The sequence below is a fragment of the Cryptomeria japonica genome, chromosome 9 (genome assembly GCF_030272615.1).
Source record: "Cryptomeria japonica chromosome 9, Sugi_1.0, whole genome shotgun sequence".
Taxonomy (NCBI): domain Eukaryota; kingdom Viridiplantae; phylum Streptophyta; class Pinopsida; order Cupressales; family Cupressaceae; genus Cryptomeria; species Cryptomeria japonica.
The window spans coordinates 556,506,892-556,530,521 of record NC_081413.1 but is presented as its reverse complement, the minus strand read 5'-3'; the positions used below and the strand labels follow the sequence as shown (position 1 = coordinate 556,530,521).

The window sequence follows — 23,630 nt, the reverse complement described above, 5'->3', positions numbered from 1 at the left end:
ATCTGTACATGCAGCACCAGTAATCTGGAAAGCTTCAACAAAGCTAGCTTAGTTAATTGAAACTAGGCCAGAGCGGTTCTTTCTTCTGATTACCCTAGATATTGGGCAATAGCGTTTGGCCAACTCTTTGATCAAATCCACATCAACATACACATCTGGCACAATTAACTTTGCCGTATTAAAATCCCAAGGGTTTGACATCAGGACACCCTTAACCCTATTATTCCAAAAATAATGAAATAGAGCAGAACCAATCATATTAAGCGTGGTAGGGTTTTTGCATTGGCTCCACAAATCTTTCCATGCCAAATCATTTGTATTCAAAGCAACGGAAGTCCCTGGCAGCAAATCTACAAATTCTTCTTTGTATTTCTTAACCGTCTTTTCCTCAGTGGCACTGGCCTTGGAACCTCCAGGTCCTCCACTTGTCGTGTTCCTTGGGCTTGGAACCTCCAGTTCCACTCGTCGCCTGGCTCATTTTAGCTGCAGGAGAAAAACTACACCAATTTTCTGAAATTTTCCCACACCCAACACTCCAAATTCTCCAATGTTGTTGCAAAGCTCAATTCACTGGATTACCTCGAAGATAGAATGCATTAATGCAATTATACAAAATCTCGGCTCGATCATGCAATTTATGGTATTTGGGCGTCGTCCCTTCTCTCAAGTCTCATTAATTGCCACACTTGCATGAACTAGCTACTGTGGCATTAATTCAAAGCTGAAGTACTCGAGCGAAATTTGAATTCATGCCCTTCTATTTGATTGGCGATTGCCATTCAAAACTTTTACAAAACCCGGCAAACAAGTCCACGTGTTAGCGAGTTAGCGACAATGCTACCAAATCCTCTTAATCGTAAGCTCGCAACCCCTTTTACGAATCCTCAAAGAAGCTCGCGAGTGAGCAACAGCCGTTGATCTTCATCAAGCCCTTCAGTCGCAACCTCGCAACAACATTTGTAATATTCTTTCTTTACCTGCGAGCTGGCGACCACTGCAAATCTAACAAAATAACTTATTTCATCGCAAGCTCACAACTCGAAACTTAACTTGACTTAAACCCTTGCGATTCCGTGACAACAAGGCACTTAACCGCCATCGCATGCTCGCAACACTTTTTGACTTAAGACTTACAAACTCGCGAGCATGCGATGACCACAAAATCAGACCAAAACTTACCTGTCGCCAGATCGCAACTTAAAATGCTAAACAACTTCAAAACCTGCGAGCAAGCAACGAAACCAAATAATCTGCGATACCAACCACATCGCATGATCGCAAATTAAAATGACTTAACCACGAACACCTCGCGACCTTTCGACAACATAAAATCACACCCAGTCGCAACCTCGCAACATAAAATGGTCAAGAGCAAAACATCTTGCGAGGTAGCGACAACTAAAATCTCCCAGTACTCGCAAGCTCGCGACTTAAACTGACTTGATGATAAAGGACCTGCGAGCTAGCGATAACCATAAAATCTCAAAACTTTTTATCTCTTGACCGTAGCGACCCAGCGAGTACCAACAAAAATCGATGTTTTATGTTAATTACCGTCATAAACAGGCGCGAGCAGTGGCACACAAACCATTATTGACTTAGTAGTTACTCGCTAACTCTCGCGGCTATAATGCATGGCATCAAACCAATTCGAGACCTCAAGACCAAAGCAATTTCATTAACAATCTCCAGGTCGCTAACATAAAATGCTAACACTCAAAAAACTAGAGACCTCACGATTTAAACCCAAACCAACACTCGCTAACTTGCCACTTAAATTGTTAAACATGAAATTTATCTGCGAGTTAGAGATGAAACATTAAACATGTCTCATTGTCTCAATGTCTGACCAACCGTTTGACCACACTTGATGTTGACATGAACAAATAAAGAGAGGACAACTTAGATTTTCAACGCATGACAACTTCGGTTTACTAGCCAACTAAGACAAAAAACAAACACAAAACCCTAGTCGCCATGAACATCATGTTAAACATTTAATGTAGAACAGTAGAAAGGTTCTAGCAGTAACAATTATGCAATATGAATAATTTTATGGATCTTGTGACACAAATTGTTGCATTTCATGTTCAACATAATGTGGAACCAAATACCAATTTACTAATAATTCAATTGTTTACTAATAATTCAGAAAATAAATTCTAATTGTTTACAAATAATTCAAATTCACAATTAAAAATATGAAATAAGTATCCGTTCTGATTGACAAATTCAAGAAATACAATATAAAAAATCATCAATGACAACTATAGTATTGCAATTTTGCAAATTGAAATTGTAATATGACTCAAGAACTGTAGTATAATTATAAATACCTATAAACTGATTGCTAATTCACTTCAGTGACTCACTCCGAGGCTTCTATATCCCAAATGGACTCAAGATCTGGAAACTGACTAGTACTAGCAGGTTCATCTTCATTTTGAGTCGGGTATTCAAAAATTTCTTCGTCTTCATGCTGACTCTGAGTCTGCGATCCATCGTTTGTCTCAGCACTAGCACTAGCAGTAGCACCACCAGCTTTTAAAGTGTTGCGCAACCCTCGTCTTTCACGCATGGAATTCCAGATTGCCAGTGCCCTATCATATGGAAAATCTCTAACATTATACTGGGTTACAAACAACCTCAAGCAAGTTTCCAAATTTTTGTCTAATTTGTTTCTGATCTTTGATTTCAAAAACCCTAATGCGCTGAAAACTCTCTCATCTTCCACCGACCCCAATATCATTGTTTGACATAAATCAGCAAGTTTCAAATATTCTGGTACTGCAATACGCAATGCTTCACTTTGATCTATCCTTTTCCAAAGCCTTGTGATTGATCCAGGTTCAAATGGATTCTCCAAGTTAACCAACTGTTGTTTCATAAGCAATGCAAACTGCTTACCTTGTTTTTTAAGATGATTTGAATTTAAAATTCCTTCTATTGGCTGTCCATTGCAATATGCATCTTTTGAAAATGTCAATATCAATTCCTCTAGTTTTTTATGAAACATCTTTGCGTCATTTGGATTATCTCCAATTGAATGCCAAAATTGAGGATACACACAACCCATGGCTTCAAGTATTTCTTCTCGAGGGAATCTTTCACAAATCTCAGTTGAAAGTTCATATGCAATAGAATTCAAATTATCACTAACAGATTTAACAATCTTGTCAAAATCTTCTTTTTTAACTGGTAGTGCTCTGCCTCGCTTACCCGTCTTAGATTGGTGCATTGGTATTTGAAATCCTTTTACAAAGACACATAACTCATTTTTTGTATTGAAATGTAAAAAATTTTCAGCATGATTCAAATCTGTAATTATCTGCCACCTAAAAAAATTTGGGCTTCGCCCTGTTAGATCTGAATATAGACCATCCAGGCTCAAGCATGTCATTTTACGTAGAGTGCTATATTCATTGATATACATAGTTCTATCTTGGGCTTTCTTAACAAGTTTGTTCATTGAATCCAGCATGGGGAGAAGACTAGCTAAAGTTAACAGAGTCTCTATATCACTTAACTTATGTAAGAGATTAGGAGCTTTGTCTACTGTGAGGCGTTGCTCATACATTAGTCCGATCAAGGATTGATATTCTGTTAGTACTCGTTCCGTTGGTCCATGCAAGGAGATCCATCTGGTCTCAACATCCTTGAAAAGCTTGTTTCCTCTTGTTACTCCCTCAGCAAAAATCTGAAATTCTGCAAAACGTTTAGGACTTAGGCAAAAGTATGAGTGGAGCTCGTGGACCAGATCTTCAACTTTTGACACTGTAGGGAAATTGCTTACAATTCTATATGTTAAATTCATTTGATGGGCCATGCAGTGAATGCCAACCATGTATGGTGCAATACTAGTTTGTAATCTTGCGCAAAGATCGGTCCTTTGACCTTGCATTACTGCAGCTCCATCAACTCCAACACACACCAACTTCTTGGCAATTGTCAAGTCATCCATACCAACAATTTCATTCAAAACTTTCTTAACTTCCAAATATAAATCTTCTGCTATTGAATTGCCCCTCATTTTACGAACACAGAGTAGATGAGCTCGACGGACGTGTTCTTTTACGGTATACACATGCATACAAACCCAAGCAGTGTTATCTACCACAGTAACTTCATCTATGGATATAATGAAATGAAATTTGACTCTTTTACACTCTGTTGTAAATTTTGCTTTTCCACCTCAGTGAGACAGTTTGCCATTTCCCATCCAGCGTTTATTGACCAATGTGACATAGGATAGTGAGGAACATTCAAAAAAGATAATAAATTACTAAATTCTAGGAAATCTTTCATAGGACGCCCTCTCGACAAAATATGAAAAATAACACTTATTTGAACAGTCTTTGCTAGGTTTGCATCTTTCGTTGCATGTTGAAGCCTAGCCTTGATTGTATTTCCAAATCCACTATTACCAATCAGTGTCATTTTGTGGTTATGCTCTTCATATTCCGCAGCATACTTAACATGAAGACATTCTTCCTTTGATTTCCATCTTACTACTCGTGTTTCCTTTCCGTCTATGACCTGTTTTTCATAAACCTTACCAATATGCTTTTCTATGGTGTCAAGCTTTAGCTGCATCTTGTTCTCTCTTTTAGTTTTCCAGCTACAAATCTTACACCTGCATTCTGTTGGTTGTTCATCATTGTTTGGGACCGGTTCAATGAATGGGTACTTTGCTACCCAATCAATCTTAAAACTCCTTGTCATCTACCACTCTCGCCCCAGTTTTACTTTCCTTTTTCTTTTCTTCCTACCAACATCATCTTCAGTACTAGCATTTGCATCCGAGTCAATTATCTCATTGTGTGTATCCCTTAGAACATCTTCTGCTCTGTCGGTATTGTCATCCTCAGTTGATGCATTTAACTCAATGACAATCCCACCTTGTGGTGGTGGTGAGCTACTGTGAATGGCTTTTGCAACTGCAAAAGTTGATGGACCAGAAACTTTGTCAATTCCAAAGAAAGACTTTATGGTAGTATCTTTAAGTTTAAGTTTCGGGCGTTTTGATGGCCTCCCAATCCCTTCAGTTTCACTGCCCTGAGGAGTCTTACCCTTGTCTGACATCCCAATCCCTTCACCACCCTGAGGAGTCTTAGTCTCACCCTTGTGTGACATCTCAATCCCTTCACCACCTTGAGGAGTCTCACCCATGTCTGACTGTGACATCTTGAGTTTTGACCTCTCACTACGAATTAAAAGTTAAAACTAATACTATCAAGTATGAAGAAATGATTACTCACCTTTATGCCTTCTCAATTCTCTGAATCAGGAATGCCTGGGCCTGTGTTGCAGGATTGTAACTCTGGCCCTTTGCCCTACAATGAACTTCGACTTTCCAACTCAATTTGCGGAATGCAAAATTGCGAATCGAGACTCGAGAGCTCCCAATTTACTAACCAGACATGAACAAATTGTAAGAAAGAGTGTAAGAAAGAGTGTATTTATAGCAATCCATGATTGCATTTTTGGCGAATTGCGTGGGGCTCGGGCGTTGCAATTGCCAATGAACATTTAATTTAATTGCATTTTTGGCGAATTGCGCGGGCATGCAATGAACATTTAATTTAAGCGGGGCGAAATGGGTCCTCGAATGCTTATAATGTTTGAATTGATATTGGCGAATTTGGCCGACGCGTGCAATGAGCATTTAATTTACCATTGGTGAATTAGGTCCTGGGTACGTGGTCGTTTTACTATTGCTAGCGAATAACGGAGGTGATCTAATACCCACGACGAGTGATTCCAGGCAAATATTACGGGCATGCACGTCGAACGGTGTGTGGTCAATGGCGAAGCTAGATTCTACAGTGTACCGTTAACCTCGAAATTCCGGGCGATTTGACCACGATGTTGCCCCAAACTATTCGCGCGGAATTCGCCACTAAAAAACTCTCTGATGGTTATATTACTTTTTATTATATTATATATTGGTACCTGTTCGGCCCTCTCTATCTGCTGGTTCAGGTCTAATCTTCCCTGATCTGGATCTGGGTTCTTCAGTTCTGTGGGTGATGTGGATTGGCTTTGAATATGTGCCTGTGGGTTCAACTGGAAAGAACTTGGGCTAGATGTAATGAACCCTCTAGTTTTATGTTATTTTTCTGCTTTTCAAAATGCTATTCTTCTGTGCCTCCCTGTGTCGTTTGTTTTAATTTTTTTTATTGATTCATCCTCCTGTACTTCTTGCCTGGCCAAACATCCTTTCACAGTATCAGTCCAGGCGATTGCCTAATTATCAGTATCAGTCCGCATGAGGTGGCCATACGATCACTACAGTGGCTACAGTGGGCTCCACTGCCATTAGACAGGTGGCAATGATATCAATGTATTTTATTACTGACTAGGTTATCAAGTGGTTTATTATTGAATTATAAATATAAATAAGAAAATACATCATTAATATAAATGGATAGAAAAGCATATATAAATAAGAAATGTTTTTTTTTAAATACATCGAAAGATGTATTACCATCATAGAATGAATTGAAGAGTCTCCATCAACAAAAAATCCATGAGATTTAAATTGACGCCCGTCTGCATTTTATATATGAATAATTGTAGTCATCTATTTATCTTAATTTAAATTTTTAATTTTTAAATTGTAAATTTTTATCAATATTAGAAAAACTATGTTATATTAAGAAACCATAAGGATGTTATGAATAAAGATATCCTTCCAAAAAAAAAAAAAATATATTTTTTTAAAATATTGTTTAATAGAAATATAAAAATATAATAATAATTTGGTACTATTTAAGTTGTTTTGCTTTTCTAAAGAGTTTAATGGAAATGTAAAAATATAATAACAAGAATATATTAAAACATAATAATATAATCATATCTTAATAATAATTTAATATTTATTACACTATAATAATATAATGATTTTTTAAGTGGAATAATGAACGAAAAATGATATATTTCGGCATACTTTACCTATATTCCTCTAAAGTTAGGTATGCTAGCTTTTATATTTCTTGTTATGCCGAAGGCAGATTGTACTCACATATGGATGCAAAAATGTCCATCAATAAAAACTAGAAGCATTTAATTTGACATGTTTGTGACACTTAAATGTATGAAAAGCAAAAAACATATTTTAATAATCTTTTAATAATTTATTGCTAATTATATCTTTACTTCCACCTTTCAACTACAACTCACTCTTAGTCTCACTAATCTCCCTCTATCTTCATCATGCGATTAGTTAACTTCATAATTATCTCAATCTAATATTATTAATTATGGGGGATTGATATAAAATACACTTTTTTCTTAAGGATAAGGATAAGAATGAATACCAAATAAAAATATAATGATGTGATAATATAATAATAATAATATTTTTTTCTTTGGTCGAGTTTTTTTTTTTAGATAAGTGCTACTAGAGGGGGTAGCTCCTTATTATTAAAGCATGAAAAAGCGAGATGGTGTTAATACCATCCACCAAACATTGACTTACTCAAGTTGTTGAGCCGAGAAGAGATTGCCAAACACACTTACATAATTAGCAAATGGAGTCATCTCACACTTGTCAATACATTCTTTGAAAATTTCTAGGGCCTTAGCCATTATCTGCTTCTTGGAAATGGCAACAACATCGAAGATGTCTGCAATGAATCCTGCTTTGTTGTAACACTGACCTTGTAAATAGCCAACATTACGTCCCACTGAATATTTTCCTTGACCAAGAAGTTGGCAAACCTTGCTGCATGACTGCAAGAACCCGTGGCATGCAATGCATTAGTGAAACAGATTTCCATAATAACCCCATCATATATGTGGTTGTTATTCGCACCAACCTAGCCCAAAATGGCCATAATGGCACCTCTAACCTCCTCATCTTCTACCTTGAACAAGCGCCTGACTAGCTGGTAAAGGGTCTCCTTAGCACAATCACATTTGATCTCGAAGATTTTCCACCCACCCATATCTCTCCAACCACACCTTTCGGTTAATCAATACTACCGGGGAAACAACAGGAAACACTGGCCACACCAATGACCTGCACAACTTTACATATACAGAATACACCAAAACATCAGCCAACTCTTCTGGATTTATAGATTAGTTTATTCGCACTTTCTAGAATTTGGCAAACCCAATGCAAACTCAACCAAATCCGTCAAAGATTGAGATTTATCACTGCCCGAAATAGGTCAATCCTTGTCTGCTAGGGCACCATCTGATAACGACAATGAGATCAACTATCTAATCCATTCTGCGAAATCCTGCAAATGCATCACTTTAGGTATTTGTTTGATGATGCCAATACAAAGCATATCTACTCTTTATTGGAGAATATGGCCCCATTTGCTTTGAAATACTTCTGAAAGGTGACAGCTCAACTAAGAGATCGAAAATATCATACACTCGTGTCCTTGGTAACCCAAAGTGTGACAAACTTGAGAGATGCAATATATGACATTGTCCTCCAAAACAGACCACCAGACTGAATAAATTATACCCAGCTAGCAAAGGAGATTGTATTAACTTTATCAACCTATTTCAATGCGAGGGGAATCCAAAGATACAAATCCATCTTGTTCTAAAATGTTTATCAATGGTGGCCATATAATGGGAGTTTCCAAGATTGTTTCCCTACAACTAGTTTCCACCGCAATATTTGCTAGGAAATTCGCGCCCTTATTTGATTCTCTATAAATATTAGTAACGTAATTGGACATATATTCTAGGGACTGTTTTATCCTTTTGACCCATTGCTTAAGCTTCCAATTTGTAATATGGCCTTTAGTTATCACGCTCACATGAATCTGGGAATCACCTTCGATATCAACTCGAAGAGTACCTTTCTCTTTATATAGCCAGAGATCCCTGGCCAAGGCCATTTCTGCCTCATTGTTGGTAGCCAGACCAATGAACCTGTGAAGAGTCCATAGTACATACACATCTACCATAGCTATCTCAAATGAGGTTGCCCCTTGCTGCATTGTCAAAATTCAATTAATGCCTCCCTTCGCTTGGAGCAACCTAATGAGCCTCTATGCTCATCTTTGATTTTTAAGTGATATTGACCCGAGGGGGTTTGAGAGAAGTCCAAACCTTTTGTATCTCGTTATCCCACTTTGAAAGATAATCAATTTTCTTATCAGTTACCTTAATGTTGACAATTTCACAGATCCCTTCCTCGATTTTGGATGTACTAGATTCTATTGTCAGAGCCTTGTTACAAAATATTGTTCTGTTCCTCTCTTTCCAAAGCTGCCACACAACCATGGAAGGGGCAACATGCCAAAAGTCCCCCCACATATACATTTTTCCAATCGACGACCAATCAATCAAGAAGCCATAAAAGGGATCATTCCTTGCCGCGAGCCATCCAATGGATTCCAGAAGCCACTCCCAACATTTTGAGGCCACAGGACCACCAAAGAAACAAATGATTGACTGATTTCTAATTTGAATAACACATTGGGCATACACTTGGACCTTCTATCTTGATTGTTTTGAGCCTTTCACCCATCAGGATGCGATTGGGAAGAGCAGTCCATAAGAACGCCCCTGCCTGAGGGGCAACATTTTTATGCTATCACAAGCAAGGCAACCACTCCTTACAACCGATGTCTTCGTTGAATCTCATACCCAAGCCTCACTTTGTACTGTTGAGGCACACCAAATTATTTCATCCTCCTTGGAGGACAGCATAATCTTCCTCTTCTTCTATATTTCCGTTTGCCTCTAACCCATATCTTAATTGATGAATAAATCTGTGATTGGACACCACTCAAAAGAGCTATTGCCCATGTCCGAAGGGACCAAATAATTGGCCACATATTCACCATTCCTCCTCTCTGTTTCCTCCAGCCAATCATGATTCTCAAACAAATTTATGATGGCCTCCTCCCTGTTCCACGAATCTCACCAGAATCTTGCACGCTGGCTGTTCCCAACTTTTCAAGATAAGTGATTAATAATTAAATTTCTACTCTCCCATATGAACTTCCAGATAGCCAATCCATCAGAGGAATTGGCCATTGTAAGTATCTTACGTGGGGCCTCGGTATCCCAAGTATTTTTTCGTCATTATTCTGCACCATAATTTATCTGGTTATCTAAACATCTTCCAAGTCAATTTTGCCCCCATAGCCAAGTTCTGTAACTCCATTCTTCTGAGTCCAACACCCCCTTCCTCCTTAGATAGACACAGAGTCTCCCAGTTAATGAGGGGAATTCTCTTTTCCTCTTTTGCATCTTCCCACAAAAATCTCTTTAAATAACTCTCGAGAGAAGAAATAGCCTTACTTGTGAGTTTGAAACAGGACAATACATAGATAGGAATTACCAAAAGAACAGAGATAATCATGAGGATCCTTCCTACTTGCGAAAACCATTTATTCTTCCATGGATTAGCCTTCAAATGACATTTGCTTATAACATTGTCGCAGTGTGAAGACCTACAAGACCCAGCAAATAAAGGTACCCCCAAGTACTTAGATGGCAACTGAGAGATCTGAAAACTGAGGATCTTAGCAAATTCTTTTCTGATTCGTCCTTTTGGTACTGAAAAAGAAGATTTCAGACTCGTCCTTGTTCATAGCAAAGATGAAAATATCTTAATCGGCAATAAATCTTTTGGCCGAAATTTAAAAAAAAATCAGGAATCGGGAAAAAATTGGGAAAAAATCGGGCAATAAATCGGCAAAATTATCGAACATTTAAAAATATATAATTTTATTTTAATTTATACTGTTTTAATAACATATTAATTTCATATATAAACAGTTTTAATTTATACTGTTATTGAATTATTTTTATATTTATAACAATTTTAATTTATACTGTTATATATTTCATTATTTTCATATATAAACTTAAATAAATCTATGTATCTTAAAGTTTTAATTTTAACAGTTTTATTATTTATATATATGCAAAAAAAGATCTCAGGTCAATGGCATCGGGCGAGGGAGCAGAGTTGGGCATCGGCCAAAAAAAAAGCCAAAATCACGTGTTGGGTGTTGGCTGTCGGGAACAGTCGCGCGATGGAGGAGCGAAATCCCCCTTTTTTTTTCATATTTCACTTTATGTTGTTTTAGTTTTGACTTTTAGGGTTTTTGGTCGGTTTGCAGAGGCGCGATTTTTCAGTTTTTAATCACGATTTTGTCAGAAAAAATCCCGATTTTTTGTGCTGAAAACCTGTGATTTTTTTGAAAAAATCAGGCGCGATTTTTTCTCCGATTAAATCGGCCGGCCATTTGCCTCGTGATAAATCGCAATCTGGCCGATTTTTAGCCGATATTTTCATCCTTGGTTCATAGATTGTCCCAACACGGAAGAATAATCATCTAGAGCACTTTTGATCACCTTAGCCTCCTTCACTGTGACTTCCATGAATAGAATGGTATGGTCAGTGAATTGGGAGTGCATGACCAGATCTAGCTCTACATCAACCGAAATTCCTTTCCAAATTCTCAAATGTCGTATCTTTTTGATGTATCTACCCAACACTTTGGCCATGAGGATAAATATAAACGGAGAGATTGGGTCCCCTTGATGCAACCCATTAGTTGCTCTAAAAAAATTGTGTAGGGATCTGTTCACTAGGTCAGAAAATCTTGGTGCAGAGATGCAAGTTCTAATTACTTCAATCCACCTAGCCTCTAAATCAAATCTTTCCAACATCTCCAACAGAAAGTCCCAATTGACTTTATCATATGCTTTGCTAACATCGAGCTTAATAGCCATACCTTTTAAATTCTTCACCTTTATTGAATGGATAGTTTTAGGGGCTCAGCAATGTCTCTACTAAGCGTGAAGCATTTCTGCTCCTCGAAAATCATCTTCCCTATTACCTTTTTCGGCTTGCTTGCAAATGCTTGGGATATTATCTTGTAAACAGTATTGCAGAGATAAATGCAGAGATAAATGGGACGGTAGTTGGCCATTGATTCACATTCGGTTTTCTTTGGAATCAACACAATGCTAGTTTTATTCATATCCCTGACAAACCTACAACTACGTCTGATATCTTCTGCTAGACGAAGAATGTTTGAACTGATAAAGCTCCAACATACTTGATAGAATCTTGTCGGAAACCCATTTGACCTCGGAAACTTGTCTCGGTGCAACTGAAAGCTGGCCAACTGCAATTGCTCTAATGAATAGGGCTCCATTAACATCATTTTATCCTCAGCTGTTACAATGTTTGGGATAGATGCTAATATCTCGTTCCAACACTGTCTATCTGAACACAATCCTCCCCCTAATAATGCCAGAAAGAACTAAACTGGGGCTTTTCCAATGCTAATACTGTCACGACACAATGTGCCATCCAACAATTTCACACCTTCTATCCGATTCACAGCTCTTCTTGCCTTAACTGATGCATGGAAGTACTTGGTATTTGAATCTCCATCCCTTGTCCAAATTTTCCTGGCTTTATCTTTCCAACAGAAGACTTCTCTTGCAAGCTGTTCAACCAACTTCTCTCTTAGCTCTTTTTCTTTTAGATAATCCTCTCTAAACATGCCATCCTTAATTATTTGTTATTTAATTCACTCAGTTCAGCCTTGACGATTTCCTTTTCCATGAATATGTGCTTGAAGGCTTCCTTGTTCCATATGTGCAATTTGTTCTTAATGAAGATCAATCTTCTCATGAAGTAGTAACTCACAGTGCTGCAATACATACTTCTTCCCTTACACCAATTTTCCTGTCTGCCAATCAGAGATCCATCCCTCCACCACAGGCTTTCTATCTTGAAGTATCCGTTGCACGGCTTGTCGCTACTACCTAATTCCAGTTGCACTGGAAAATGGTCAGACACAGAGATAGGGAGAATAGACGAGTAGATCTTATTTCTGCATAACCAAGATTGCCCTAAAAAGAATTGTTCCAAGCTTTCTGAATTATTGGTGAACCTAGCTCTCCAATTGGCCCATGTGAACTTTCTGTTTTTTGGGATACAGTCAACTACAATCTCTTAAACAAATTTCTAAAATTGAGCATGATTCTGTTGATTCTAGTTAAACCACCACTTTTCTCCTTAAAGTCCAAGATTGCATTGAAATCCCTCCCGAGGATAAAATTGCCCGTGCATAGCTTGCTGATTCTCTCTCTCAGTGATGACGAAAGTGCTGCTTTGCCCTCCGTTGGAGTTGGGCCATATATATTGAATATTGGAAACTCTTGATTGGTAATATGACATCTATTGTTATGTAACATCCACCAACAATCAGATTTTTCTATTGAGGCATCAATAGAGTTCGTGTTCCAAAGAACATCCTGGCCATCCGAGTGCCCACTTTCACTATGAAAGAATCCATCCCACCTTCTACAATATTTAGGAATTTAGTACTTTCTTCCATGCTGATTTTTGTCTCTTGCAACATAATGATGTCAATTGCAAGCTTCTCAAGTTTCCATGTGAGTGCCTTCATTGTTCCCCAAGGGAGGCCTTTCCCCCCTTGGTCATTTTGAGAAAATCAGTTACACTGATCGGGCCTTTTTTTGAAGCTTCATCCTCCCTCTTTGGTTTATTGGACTTCTTGCCTCTCCCCTTCTTAGTCTTGCCAAGAAGCTTTGTTGTGGATTGATTGATGCAATGGGGGTCTAGAATACTTAATTCATCCTCCCCAGATAAATCATCCGCTGAGTCCCATTTGCAGTCCGATTGGTCCTTTAAAGTTCCTATCTTGTCTATCCCGTTGTTGCCTAGATTTGCAACATTTGAAGTGTTCAAAATTCAAATCCAGATTCTTTACTTGAGGTGATTTGGGGGGAACCCAATTCCTATCCTTGTCCCGGCTAGCCTCTATACTCCTTTGAAGATCCTCCAACTGCCGTGACTCCAATTTTCTTTGGTCCACACTCACCTTGTTCCCATCATCTTTGTTATTCTCCGCTTGTGTTAGCGGGAAATGGGGTCTTTTGTTGTTTGGAACCTATTTCTTTGTTGTTTTCGGTGGAATTTGACAATTGCTTTCCATATGATCGCGTCTTTTGCATCTTAGACAAAATTGTTTATCCTCTTCAATTTCTACTTTTCGAATCCAATGGTCTCCATTCTTGCAAAGTCTAATTTCATCTGGGATTTTCCTCACCGCTGCAACTTGGATTCACGCATATAAGTAGGAATCACCATTGACAAGATCTGCGTCAATGTCCATTAGGGTTCCCAACGATCTCCTGATGTTTTGCAAGCAATCTAATGACCAATATTCATAGGGAGATTATGAAGTCAAAGCCACACAAGTTTGTCATAGGGTTCTAGAATTAGAGGATTAAACTGAGGGCACCATTATTGCATGTACAGAGGGGAATTGCCCATCATCCAAAGGCCATGTTGTAGAATCTTATCCCTCTCTTCTTCATTAGCGAATATTACAATAAATAATTCTTTCGATAGAAATTTGGTGATTTCCTATGTTTTCCTGGTCTATGTTGTCCAATTGCAAAGTTTTGCTCACTCCAATCTGGGTCCAATGAAATTACATATGACAGCAAGTTCTTCCAAAAAACCCAAGATTTGGTTCAGTTTCGTTAGAAAGATCTATTGTTTGCAATCCTACATGAATGTGACGGGGGCATGTTTTGGTTTTATCTGCACATGGTTTTGAATTCGTGCCCGAATCTTTAGGGTTTCCTTTGTTTTTCTGCTCTACCAATTTGCCAACCTTCTGCATCTTGCGAAGTTGAATCCAATATTATTCAATTTCCAAATATTGAAAGTATTATTTCAAGAGTTTAATATAAATACAAAATTATAAAAACAAGAATATATTAAAACATAATAATATAATCATATCTTAATAATAATTTAATATTAATTACAATATAGCAATATAAATTTTATAAAGTGGAATAATGAACAAATATGATATCTTTCAGCGTACTTTACCTATATTCCTAGAAAGATAGGTATGCTAGTTTATATATCTATATTTATTATTTATATGAATGGACTTAAAATATGTTAATATAAAGATAAATATATATTAATTAATTCTTTCATATCAATATATATTATATTTCTTATTTATACTTATATATTTTTATAAACTAACAAGCTCAAAATTTTTTAATTCAAATGTAACGAAAAAGTAAAAGAGTTTCACAACTTATCAAAGTGTTTGAGGTTACTATGCAGTGATGTTATTGTGCAGCGTCGAGTGTGCACCCATATGCAAATTAGTAAATTGAAAGATGAAAGAATCATGTTTCCTATTTAGGTGGACTAACATGAAAAATGCTTATTTTAATGGGTTTTTTGAATCACTGGAGTGACACAAGGTTATGTTCAAATCTTAAGGATATTTCAAACAACTGAAAGCTGTCTGGAATGAATGAATATTTTGTCTATAAGCAGTTTTGGAGGAAATACCAAGAAGTTACGTAGATTCCACCATTGTAGTAATGTTCATTTGAAAATGAGAAGTTATTGCTTTCCATTTTACCAGAAGTAGTTTGAAATTTGAATCACTGGAATTATAAATACTTTCGCTCAAGTCTAAAGGGCATTTTGTGACTGACAAATTTATGTGGAATTAATGAATACGCTAAGCTGTCTTGAAGAAATGCAAGAAATAGCTTCGTAGCAAATGTTTGTATGAAAGCAAGAAAAAAGAGGTTGTAAGAAGAATAAAATACATTTGGTTTGCCCTAGTGTTCCGCAGGGCTGTGTTCCTGTGCCTGTTGTTCAAGTCATTGGTAATGGTTTTGGGACACTCCCTCATGGAGGAGATGTTTTTGAGACAGCTTGGGGACTCCAGGATGTCCTCAAGGTACTCCAAGGAGTTTCCCATCCATCCCAAGGACTTCCAGGCATCTCCCATGGCAGTGAAATAAAAAGAGTTTTTTTATTTGCATGATACAAACCCTAACCCTAATGGATGGGCTCTACCCAAATCCTAAGCTCTCACAGAAAACTTATTAATAGGCATCTAACTTTTAAGCTTCATTTCAAATCAATCCTAAGTTTCAAAATGGTGGGGACTTGGTGTTGCAAAAAATAAGTGATAGAATTGTGAAAATGACATTCACCATGACGGTTTGTGTGGTTTCGAAGGCCTCAATTTGTTGTTGGTGGGAGGTGCTTTGCCCCTTGACCCCGTCCGGGTTGCTGCCCTCCAACCCCACATGGGTGTTGCCCCCAACTCTTGTTGGAGGTGCTGCCCCTTGACCGTGTTGGGGACTTTGCTCCCAGACCCCCATTGGGGGTATTGCCCTGACCCTATTGGGTGATTTGCTTCCAAACCTCCACCCGCCATTGTTAATATTCAATGTCATCTTTGGCATGTTTTAATTTTTAGTAGTTTAAACCATGGAAGCATTAATTGTTTGGTGTATTAATCGGCAAAACTAAAGTATAAGGATTTTTGAAAAATTCGGCAAAAAGTCGGATTTCTAAAAATATGTAAAAAATTGCAGAATTTCAATCAAAATCTATTTTTTAATATATATTTAAGAGCATTTTCATAGCATACAATAATTTTGAGTTAATATTTAAACGTGGTGAAATAAATATAAAAATAAATACATCATTTTCAATATAACAAGACTAATAAAGTTTTCAAACATATAACTAAAAAATTATAATCCATAATTGATTTAATATTATTATTATTTATTTCCAAAATTACAATTCTGCATATAAATAATTATAAATATTAAATAAATTATGCATTTTTATTTTATTACATAATTTATTTAGAAAAAATATACACTAGAATTTGTTTAATATTTATTATTATTTATTTACGGAATTTCAATTCCGTAAATAAATAATAATAATAACTATTAATTAAATTCCAGTGTTCCATCGGCGTTGGGGATGGGGGGATGCGGGGACGGGGGGACCAAGGGCCTAAGTTTGGGGACGACCGGGGGGGGGGGGGGGGGGTGGTGCTGATATGGTTATACAAATACATATAGTACTTGAAAAAGTAGTTTTGAAAAGATGTTTGACAATACAACAGTATAAGAATTACATTTCAAATGAAACTATAGGAAATTTGAAATATTAAATCTAAATTTGAAATACCCCCCAAAAAGTCGCTTTTTAAAAAAATTTTAATTTTAAACATTGCATATACGTGGGGGCGACGGGAGATGTCTGGGTGTCTCCCCGTCCCTCGAGAGACACACGTCTCTCGAGGGACGGGGAGCTGCCCAGATGTCTCCCAAGGAGACGTGGAGACGTCTCCTAGTCTCCGGCGGCGCTTGGGTGGCGCTGGCAGGACGGCAAGGGACATCGCATCCCCATCCCCCCGTCCCGAAGACGTCCCCGTCTCCGAGACGCGGCCAAAAAGGGAGGGGGACGCTTCCTCGTGGAACACTGTTAATTTCTGCAATATTTTTTTATTACAAATTTAATTATAAAAATGTATAGAGTATAGCCTGCAGAATTTATTTAATTTCTATTATTATTATTTATTTAGGGAATTTCAAATTTGTAAATAAATAATAATAAATATTAAATAAATTCTATATAACAAAACTAATAAAATTTAGTTCAAAAGTTATTCAATATTTATTATTGTTAATTATTTACGAATTTCAATTCTTAAATAATTAATAATAATAGATATTAATACAAAATTTATTTAACAAAAAATGAATTTTTGATAAACAAAAATAAAATTATGTATTTGTTTTAAATACATCTTGATGCATCGAATTTGATAAAAAAAATAATAATTTTTTTTGATATTGTAAACACAAAAATTTTAATAAAAAATAAATTGCTTAAGCTTCTGGTAAATACCTGGCCGCAAACGCCTCTGCAACGGGTGCATTCCTTCTTGGCTCAGCGGAATCCCAACTCCACCGTCGATGTCTTAGTCTCAGCTGGTGATGACTAGGTTACCTCTGCTACCTCAGCCGTTGACCTTTGCTCAACTATTTGTCAGCGAATTTTTGCTTAAACAACAAAGTCAATGAGGTTTCGCGCCTGTTTTATGCGTTTCTAGGGTTTTCGCGCAATTTTTTCATTCGTGATTTAATGCCGATTAAACCCTAGATTTTTTCACGTTTTAATTGAGCAAAAAAATGTTGAAAATCACGTTGACGGATTTTTGCCGATTTTTTTGGGGAAGTAATCGGGAAGCTCCGTGATTGCCGATTAATCGCAATTTTTTGCAGATGTTTGCTTCGTTGGTTTAAACTTTACTTAGTGTGCCAAAGTTTCATTTGTAATTCTTATACTTATTCTTTACATATCTTTTTATAACTAATTTTTCAAGTACTATATGTATTTGCACCACCAGCCCTCCTCCCCACCACCCTCCCTGATGTCCCCAAACTTAGGCCCTTGGTCCCCTTGTCCTCCCATCAACAAACTCTGTGGAACTATGGTTTGTCCACATAATAGTTACTATGTTTTACAATAGTCCCAATTTTGCTTTTCTATTTATAAGTAGCAGCCTAAATACTTCATGCATTTTCATCTAATTGCATTGATTTTTTTGTTGAATGAGTAAGAGAATATAGAATGTTGGCTTTTCTTCCTCCATAATGGCATAAAATGAATAAAGAAAAGTCTCAAATTGGTTTTCCTTGCACAAAATTTTGAGAACGATTGGCTATTATATAATTGGTACATCAACTTTTGAATATTGTTTTTGTTTGGTGAAAAAGCAAAAGCAAATAACCAGTGAAGAACGTAAGGCTGGCACTGTAGTATTGCTTAATCTTGCCTGACTTTTAAAATGAAACTGAAAGTAGAATCGGACTTGTCTCCATATTTGTGCCAAGACTTTGAGAAATTCATCCATAAAAAAACACTGCATGAAATTATTAGAATAATATTAGTATCTATTCCATAATGGTCATCTCTTCGATTCTTAGTGGTCATCTTAGTAGTCGACTTATTTAGCTTGTTAGCTTTTTAGTCGACTTATTTAGCTTTTTAGCTTTTTTAGTGCGTTGGAACTATTGGTTCTTTATTAAAAACACACAGTTTGCTTTTTATTATTTAACTTTTTAAGCTTTTTATAGTATTTTAAGCTTCTAAGTTTTCACTTAAATGACTAGTTCTTAATTTAGAACGTCCGCTTGTAAACTCTTTATATATGGTTGTAAATCATTGAATAGATCATCCGATTATTCAATATCATTCAATCATTTTTCAGAAATCAATTTCAAATGTATGTAAATAAATCTAAGTTCATGTTAGGATTTGTTCTAATTAAAAATAATTAAATCAATGAGTCAATCGAATTTATAACAGGAATTTTTTATTTGTATTGCAAATTTCAGAAATTGTCTACAGAACTCAAATACATTGAATAATAGCCATGTCATGGAGGATACAACAATCATAACAGAAGGGACTCAAAATATAAGCAAATTCTCTCAATGAATTGAGACTAGAAAAACAGCAAATGGACGAGGAGAGAAGTACATAGAAATTAATTGAAATTTGAAGATGAATATCAGAAAATGATAAATCGCCTTCCTCCTTTCCTGACTAGGACTGCTCAGCACTGGACACCATTGCCTACCAGTAAAAATCATACACAAACACTGCCCTACTGCATAAACTTTGTTGAAACCTTGTGCAGATTCAAAATCTGAAGTTCTGGGGAATGTATATGGTAAAGTCCATTAGAATAATCTTATTTCTTGTTCAAAACAGCTTCCATAACTTAAGACAAAAATAAATGTAGTGATGATTTTTTTCTTCATTTTGGCCTTTTATGACTCTGAAATACTTGGCCTTGCCAATATATACTTGGAGTCATCAGTGTTCACAGACTTGCTGGTTTCTGGCAAGCAGATGCTCAGTTTGTCTCCTTAGCCGTCTTGATACAACTGACCATAGCTTGGCTCTGATTTGGACATGTATGGACAATCAAGCCATGACCTGCTTCTTGAATTGAAAACAAGCTTAATACCTTGCCTGCCAAATTTCATCTTATTATTTTTTTGAGTTATGGTTGCATGGGAAATAATTTTATATTAATTACTGGACAGTGAGAAAATTGTCCAAACTATGTGGCAAGTTTATGATAGCTTGCTTAAGCTTCCTTTGTTCATTTTTTGTGAGACCCAATTCTTGAACTGAATTATCTCAATGCTTGCATGATGTCATTTCAAGTTTTTCAAATTGTGTGGTTGCTTATTAAATAATTCAAGTTTCCATTTTAGATTCAGAAGATTTGTCCATATTATGTAGCAAACAATTAAAGATGGATTGGTCAAGCTGCTTTCATGCAGATTTGGGATGCTACTCGGTGCAAAAAAGTTCGGACCATGGAGGGTCACCGTGTTAGAGTAGGGGCATTAGCTTGGAGTTCCCAAATATTATCTTCAGGAAGCAGGGATCGAAACATCCTTCAACGTGATATTCGTGCTCAAGATGACTTTGTCAGCAAGCTTGTTGGCCACAAGTCAGAGGTAAGCCTATGATTGGAGATTTGTTTGTATATATAAATCTCCTATTGCGTTTCTCATTTTTCCATTTGTTGTGGTATTTAAGTCCTGATCGCATTGTTTGTAAATGAAAATTGAGTCATGGCCTATTTTATATTGGTTCACAGGTATGTGGGCTGAAGTGGTCATATGATAATCGGGAGCTTGCATCAGGTGGAAATGATAATCAGGTTGGTTTTGCCATGCAATAAAATATTACTGTTGTGGTTGACACATTGTTTAGGTATCTTTTAGTGCATGCCTATTGCAGCATTGAGCTATATCTATAACGATTAAATTAATAAATAATAGATATTTGTTGTTGAGTACAAATAATTTTTGTACAGAGGTTATCCACGGGGTGGATATATAAATCCATTTAAAGTTACAATTGAAGGGACAGGTGGGATAAATATTTCCATATACAATTTTAAACAATAATTATATTACTATGAAGGGTTTATAACATCTGAAGTTCGACTCAGAAGATTATCATTTCTAAATCAATGGCTTTTTGTACAGCTTTTGGTATGGAATCAACAATCGACACAACCTGTGGTAAGGTTTAGTGAGCATACAGCAGCTGTTAAGGCCATTGCTTGGTCCCCTCATCAACATGGTCTTCTTGCTTCGGGGGGTGGGACAGCAGATAGATGCATTCGCTTTTGGAACACAGCAACAAATTCTCACTTGAATTGTATTGACACTGGCAGCCAGGTATGATACAATCTTGTTCTTGAATTGGATAAAATGTAGCAAATGACAGGAACTTTAAGCTGCTTTTGTTCGTATATCCTTCATCTATCATGAAAATAAAATGTGAAATGTTCTTGGGTCGGCAGGTTTGTAATCTTGTTTGGTCTAAGAATGTCAATGAACTTGTTAGCACGCACGGCTATTCTCAGAACCAAATTATAGTGTGGAGATATCCAACCATGTCAAAGGTTAGAAGATTTCCTTGATTTTTAATAATTTATCAACTCTTCAAATTTGAGATATCATTTATTTTGTTCTGTGAATTTTTCTTTGCAACTGTAGCGCTCTTGCATTTGAAAGATGTAGTGTACTTTCAAATATGTGGAGTCTATCCATGATATATGGCTGTTTGACAGTTTAATTAAATCTAGTTTTGATGCTTCTTCTCATTGTGTTTTAATATGCAGCTGTAAAATATTTTAACAGTCTAGTTTTCTTTGAAAAAAAGGTTGCCTGCATAGTTTTTCTGTTACAGCTTCATATGTTTTTACGTAATGCAATGAAACATGCTACTTGTAATTCTTATACATTTCTGTTTGGATTCAGCTTGCAACTTTAACAGGCCATACTCTTCGGGTCCTATATCTTGCAATCTCTCCTGATGGACAGGTAAAATTTGCAAATTTATTTTTGCCTTTTCCAGCTCACAGCAACCGGCATGCTGCCTTTAGTTGCCATTTTTATTGTAATTTTGTCTGAGCTTTGAATTTTATGATAGACAATTTATTGGCCAAAATTCCGGCCACATGCTTGTAGACCATTGTTACAGGTGCTGGGGATGAAACTCTGCGCTTTTGGAATGTGTTTCCATCTCCTAAGTCACAGGTAGATTCTGATTACTTACACCATCATTTGGTATGGAAAGGTAGAAGCTTTTTTTGGATTGTCATAGCACGTTTGAATTTATGTTTTTTTATTGAATGTACTACCTTCTTTCTGCTAAAATAAGATTCTTCGTGGGTCAATCAGAGCACCATCCGAGATACTGGCGTATGGTCTTTAGGTAGAACTCAAATTCGCTGATGCATTATTTTTGATACAAGGAGAGAGCTAAGTCTCCCCCTTAGGAAAGATGAAACAGCATACCTTCCAATTGCATATGTGGGTGTGCAAATTCAACAAACAGATGAATGCTTTTGTAAATTGGGAATTGTGCCTTACTGGCAGCAGTTACTATTTGTGTGGGCACATTTATCTCATTGTACTATAGAAAGATGGCTGAGCAGCAGCTGCCAGTCGGTTCTGCAATATGTTGTTTCACTTGACTACAGTGTAATCTGGGTTGTCAGAAACTTGCAGAACTTCAAGGTAATTATATTTCCACAACACTTGGAACTGGAAGTTTACAAATTTCTCTAAAACTGATGCTGGTTCTGAATCAATCAATTGAATATCGTATTATGCATGGGAATATTACCTACTCTGTCCATTCAGGATGTCGGATGCTTTCGTGGAATACATAGAATGACCTTGCAAGGTCATTTTAAAGACCAGGTTTCGTTTCACCAAATTCTTTTATTTGGTGGTTGTCTATATATTGTGGGGTTTGTTATCAAGAGTTTTTCACTGTTGGTTTGTATCAACTGCGCACCATCAGTATTGTATCATTAAAATCTGTAGCTATAATACCAAGCAAGAAGTTGAACCTGGTTTGGGCATTGCGATGTGCACCTGAAACTAGGCCTCTATTTGAGAGAATGTATCCCCAGTTAATTCTAGCAGTAAATTTATTTTTATCAGCCATTCCAATTTGTTGTGTTCTTTTTTCATATAGGGGCAGTAAAAAATTACATTGCAGAATCTTAGGGTCAAGTGGATAATGATTTTCTAAGGAGGCTTTATTGGGATGAGCTACCATGAATGTGCATGCTTGTAACGGTTTTTTTTCCACCGTTATAGTTCTATGGAATACTACTGTGCAATATATATGGTTTTATTGTCAGAAAGATGAGATACAATAATTGTTGTGGATGCACACTTGTTCATCTGCTGCTGTGTTAAGAAGTGGCGTTGACAGTAAATTTGGTAATGTTCTTTTCGTTCATGATTTGACTGTATGAATAGCATGCTAAAAGTACAACGTTACACGTTTCCCTAAGAGTTTGATAATTAAGTTTTGGAATAGCACTATTGGCATTATTGGGGAAGTGAATGTGTGCTCATTCTAATAAATATGCATTTCGCCCAACTTTTGAAGTTGCCAACAACATTCTTGTGTCTGCTAACTTATCTGGTGAAACTCAAAACCATTGGGTGTCTGTATTTTCATACTCTATTATTGTGCATTCAACTATGCTTATCCACTGAACTATTCGCCTTTTGTTAGTATAAGAGCTGATTAATTTGTTGGGCAACACTTCCAACAGAGAGGCCTGGAAGATCCAGGGAAAGCTCCCCTATATCACATTATTTTGATAGCAACAACATTTAAGTACCGGGTTTATATAGGTCTATATTGTTTTGTTAAACCTCTTCAAGGCATT

At 36.6% G+C, this 23,630-nt stretch overlaps 1 protein-coding gene across 1 annotated transcript in view; it reads left to right on the top strand.

Annotated features, from left to right (window-relative positions):
• LOC131070634 (B-type cell cycle switch protein ccs52A) overlaps positions 1 to 22,914 on the top strand; it is a 42,249-nt gene extending 19,335 nt beyond the window's left edge. Inside the window, exons 4-10 of the mRNA XM_058006221.2 lie at positions 20,197 to 20,376; positions 20,520 to 20,582; positions 20,914 to 21,108; positions 21,234 to 21,335; positions 21,694 to 21,756; positions 21,904 to 21,972; positions 22,117 to 22,914. Coding sequence (XP_057862204.2) covers positions 20,197 to 20,376; positions 20,520 to 20,582; positions 20,914 to 21,108; positions 21,234 to 21,335; positions 21,694 to 21,756; positions 21,904 to 21,972; positions 22,117 to 22,170 — 726 coding nt within the window. The 3' untranslated portion in view covers positions 22,171 to 22,914. The remainder of the gene's footprint in view (positions 1 to 20,196; positions 20,377 to 20,519; positions 20,583 to 20,913; positions 21,109 to 21,233; positions 21,336 to 21,693; positions 21,757 to 21,903; positions 21,973 to 22,116) is intronic.
• Positions 22,915 to 23,630: the final 716 nt, after the last annotated feature.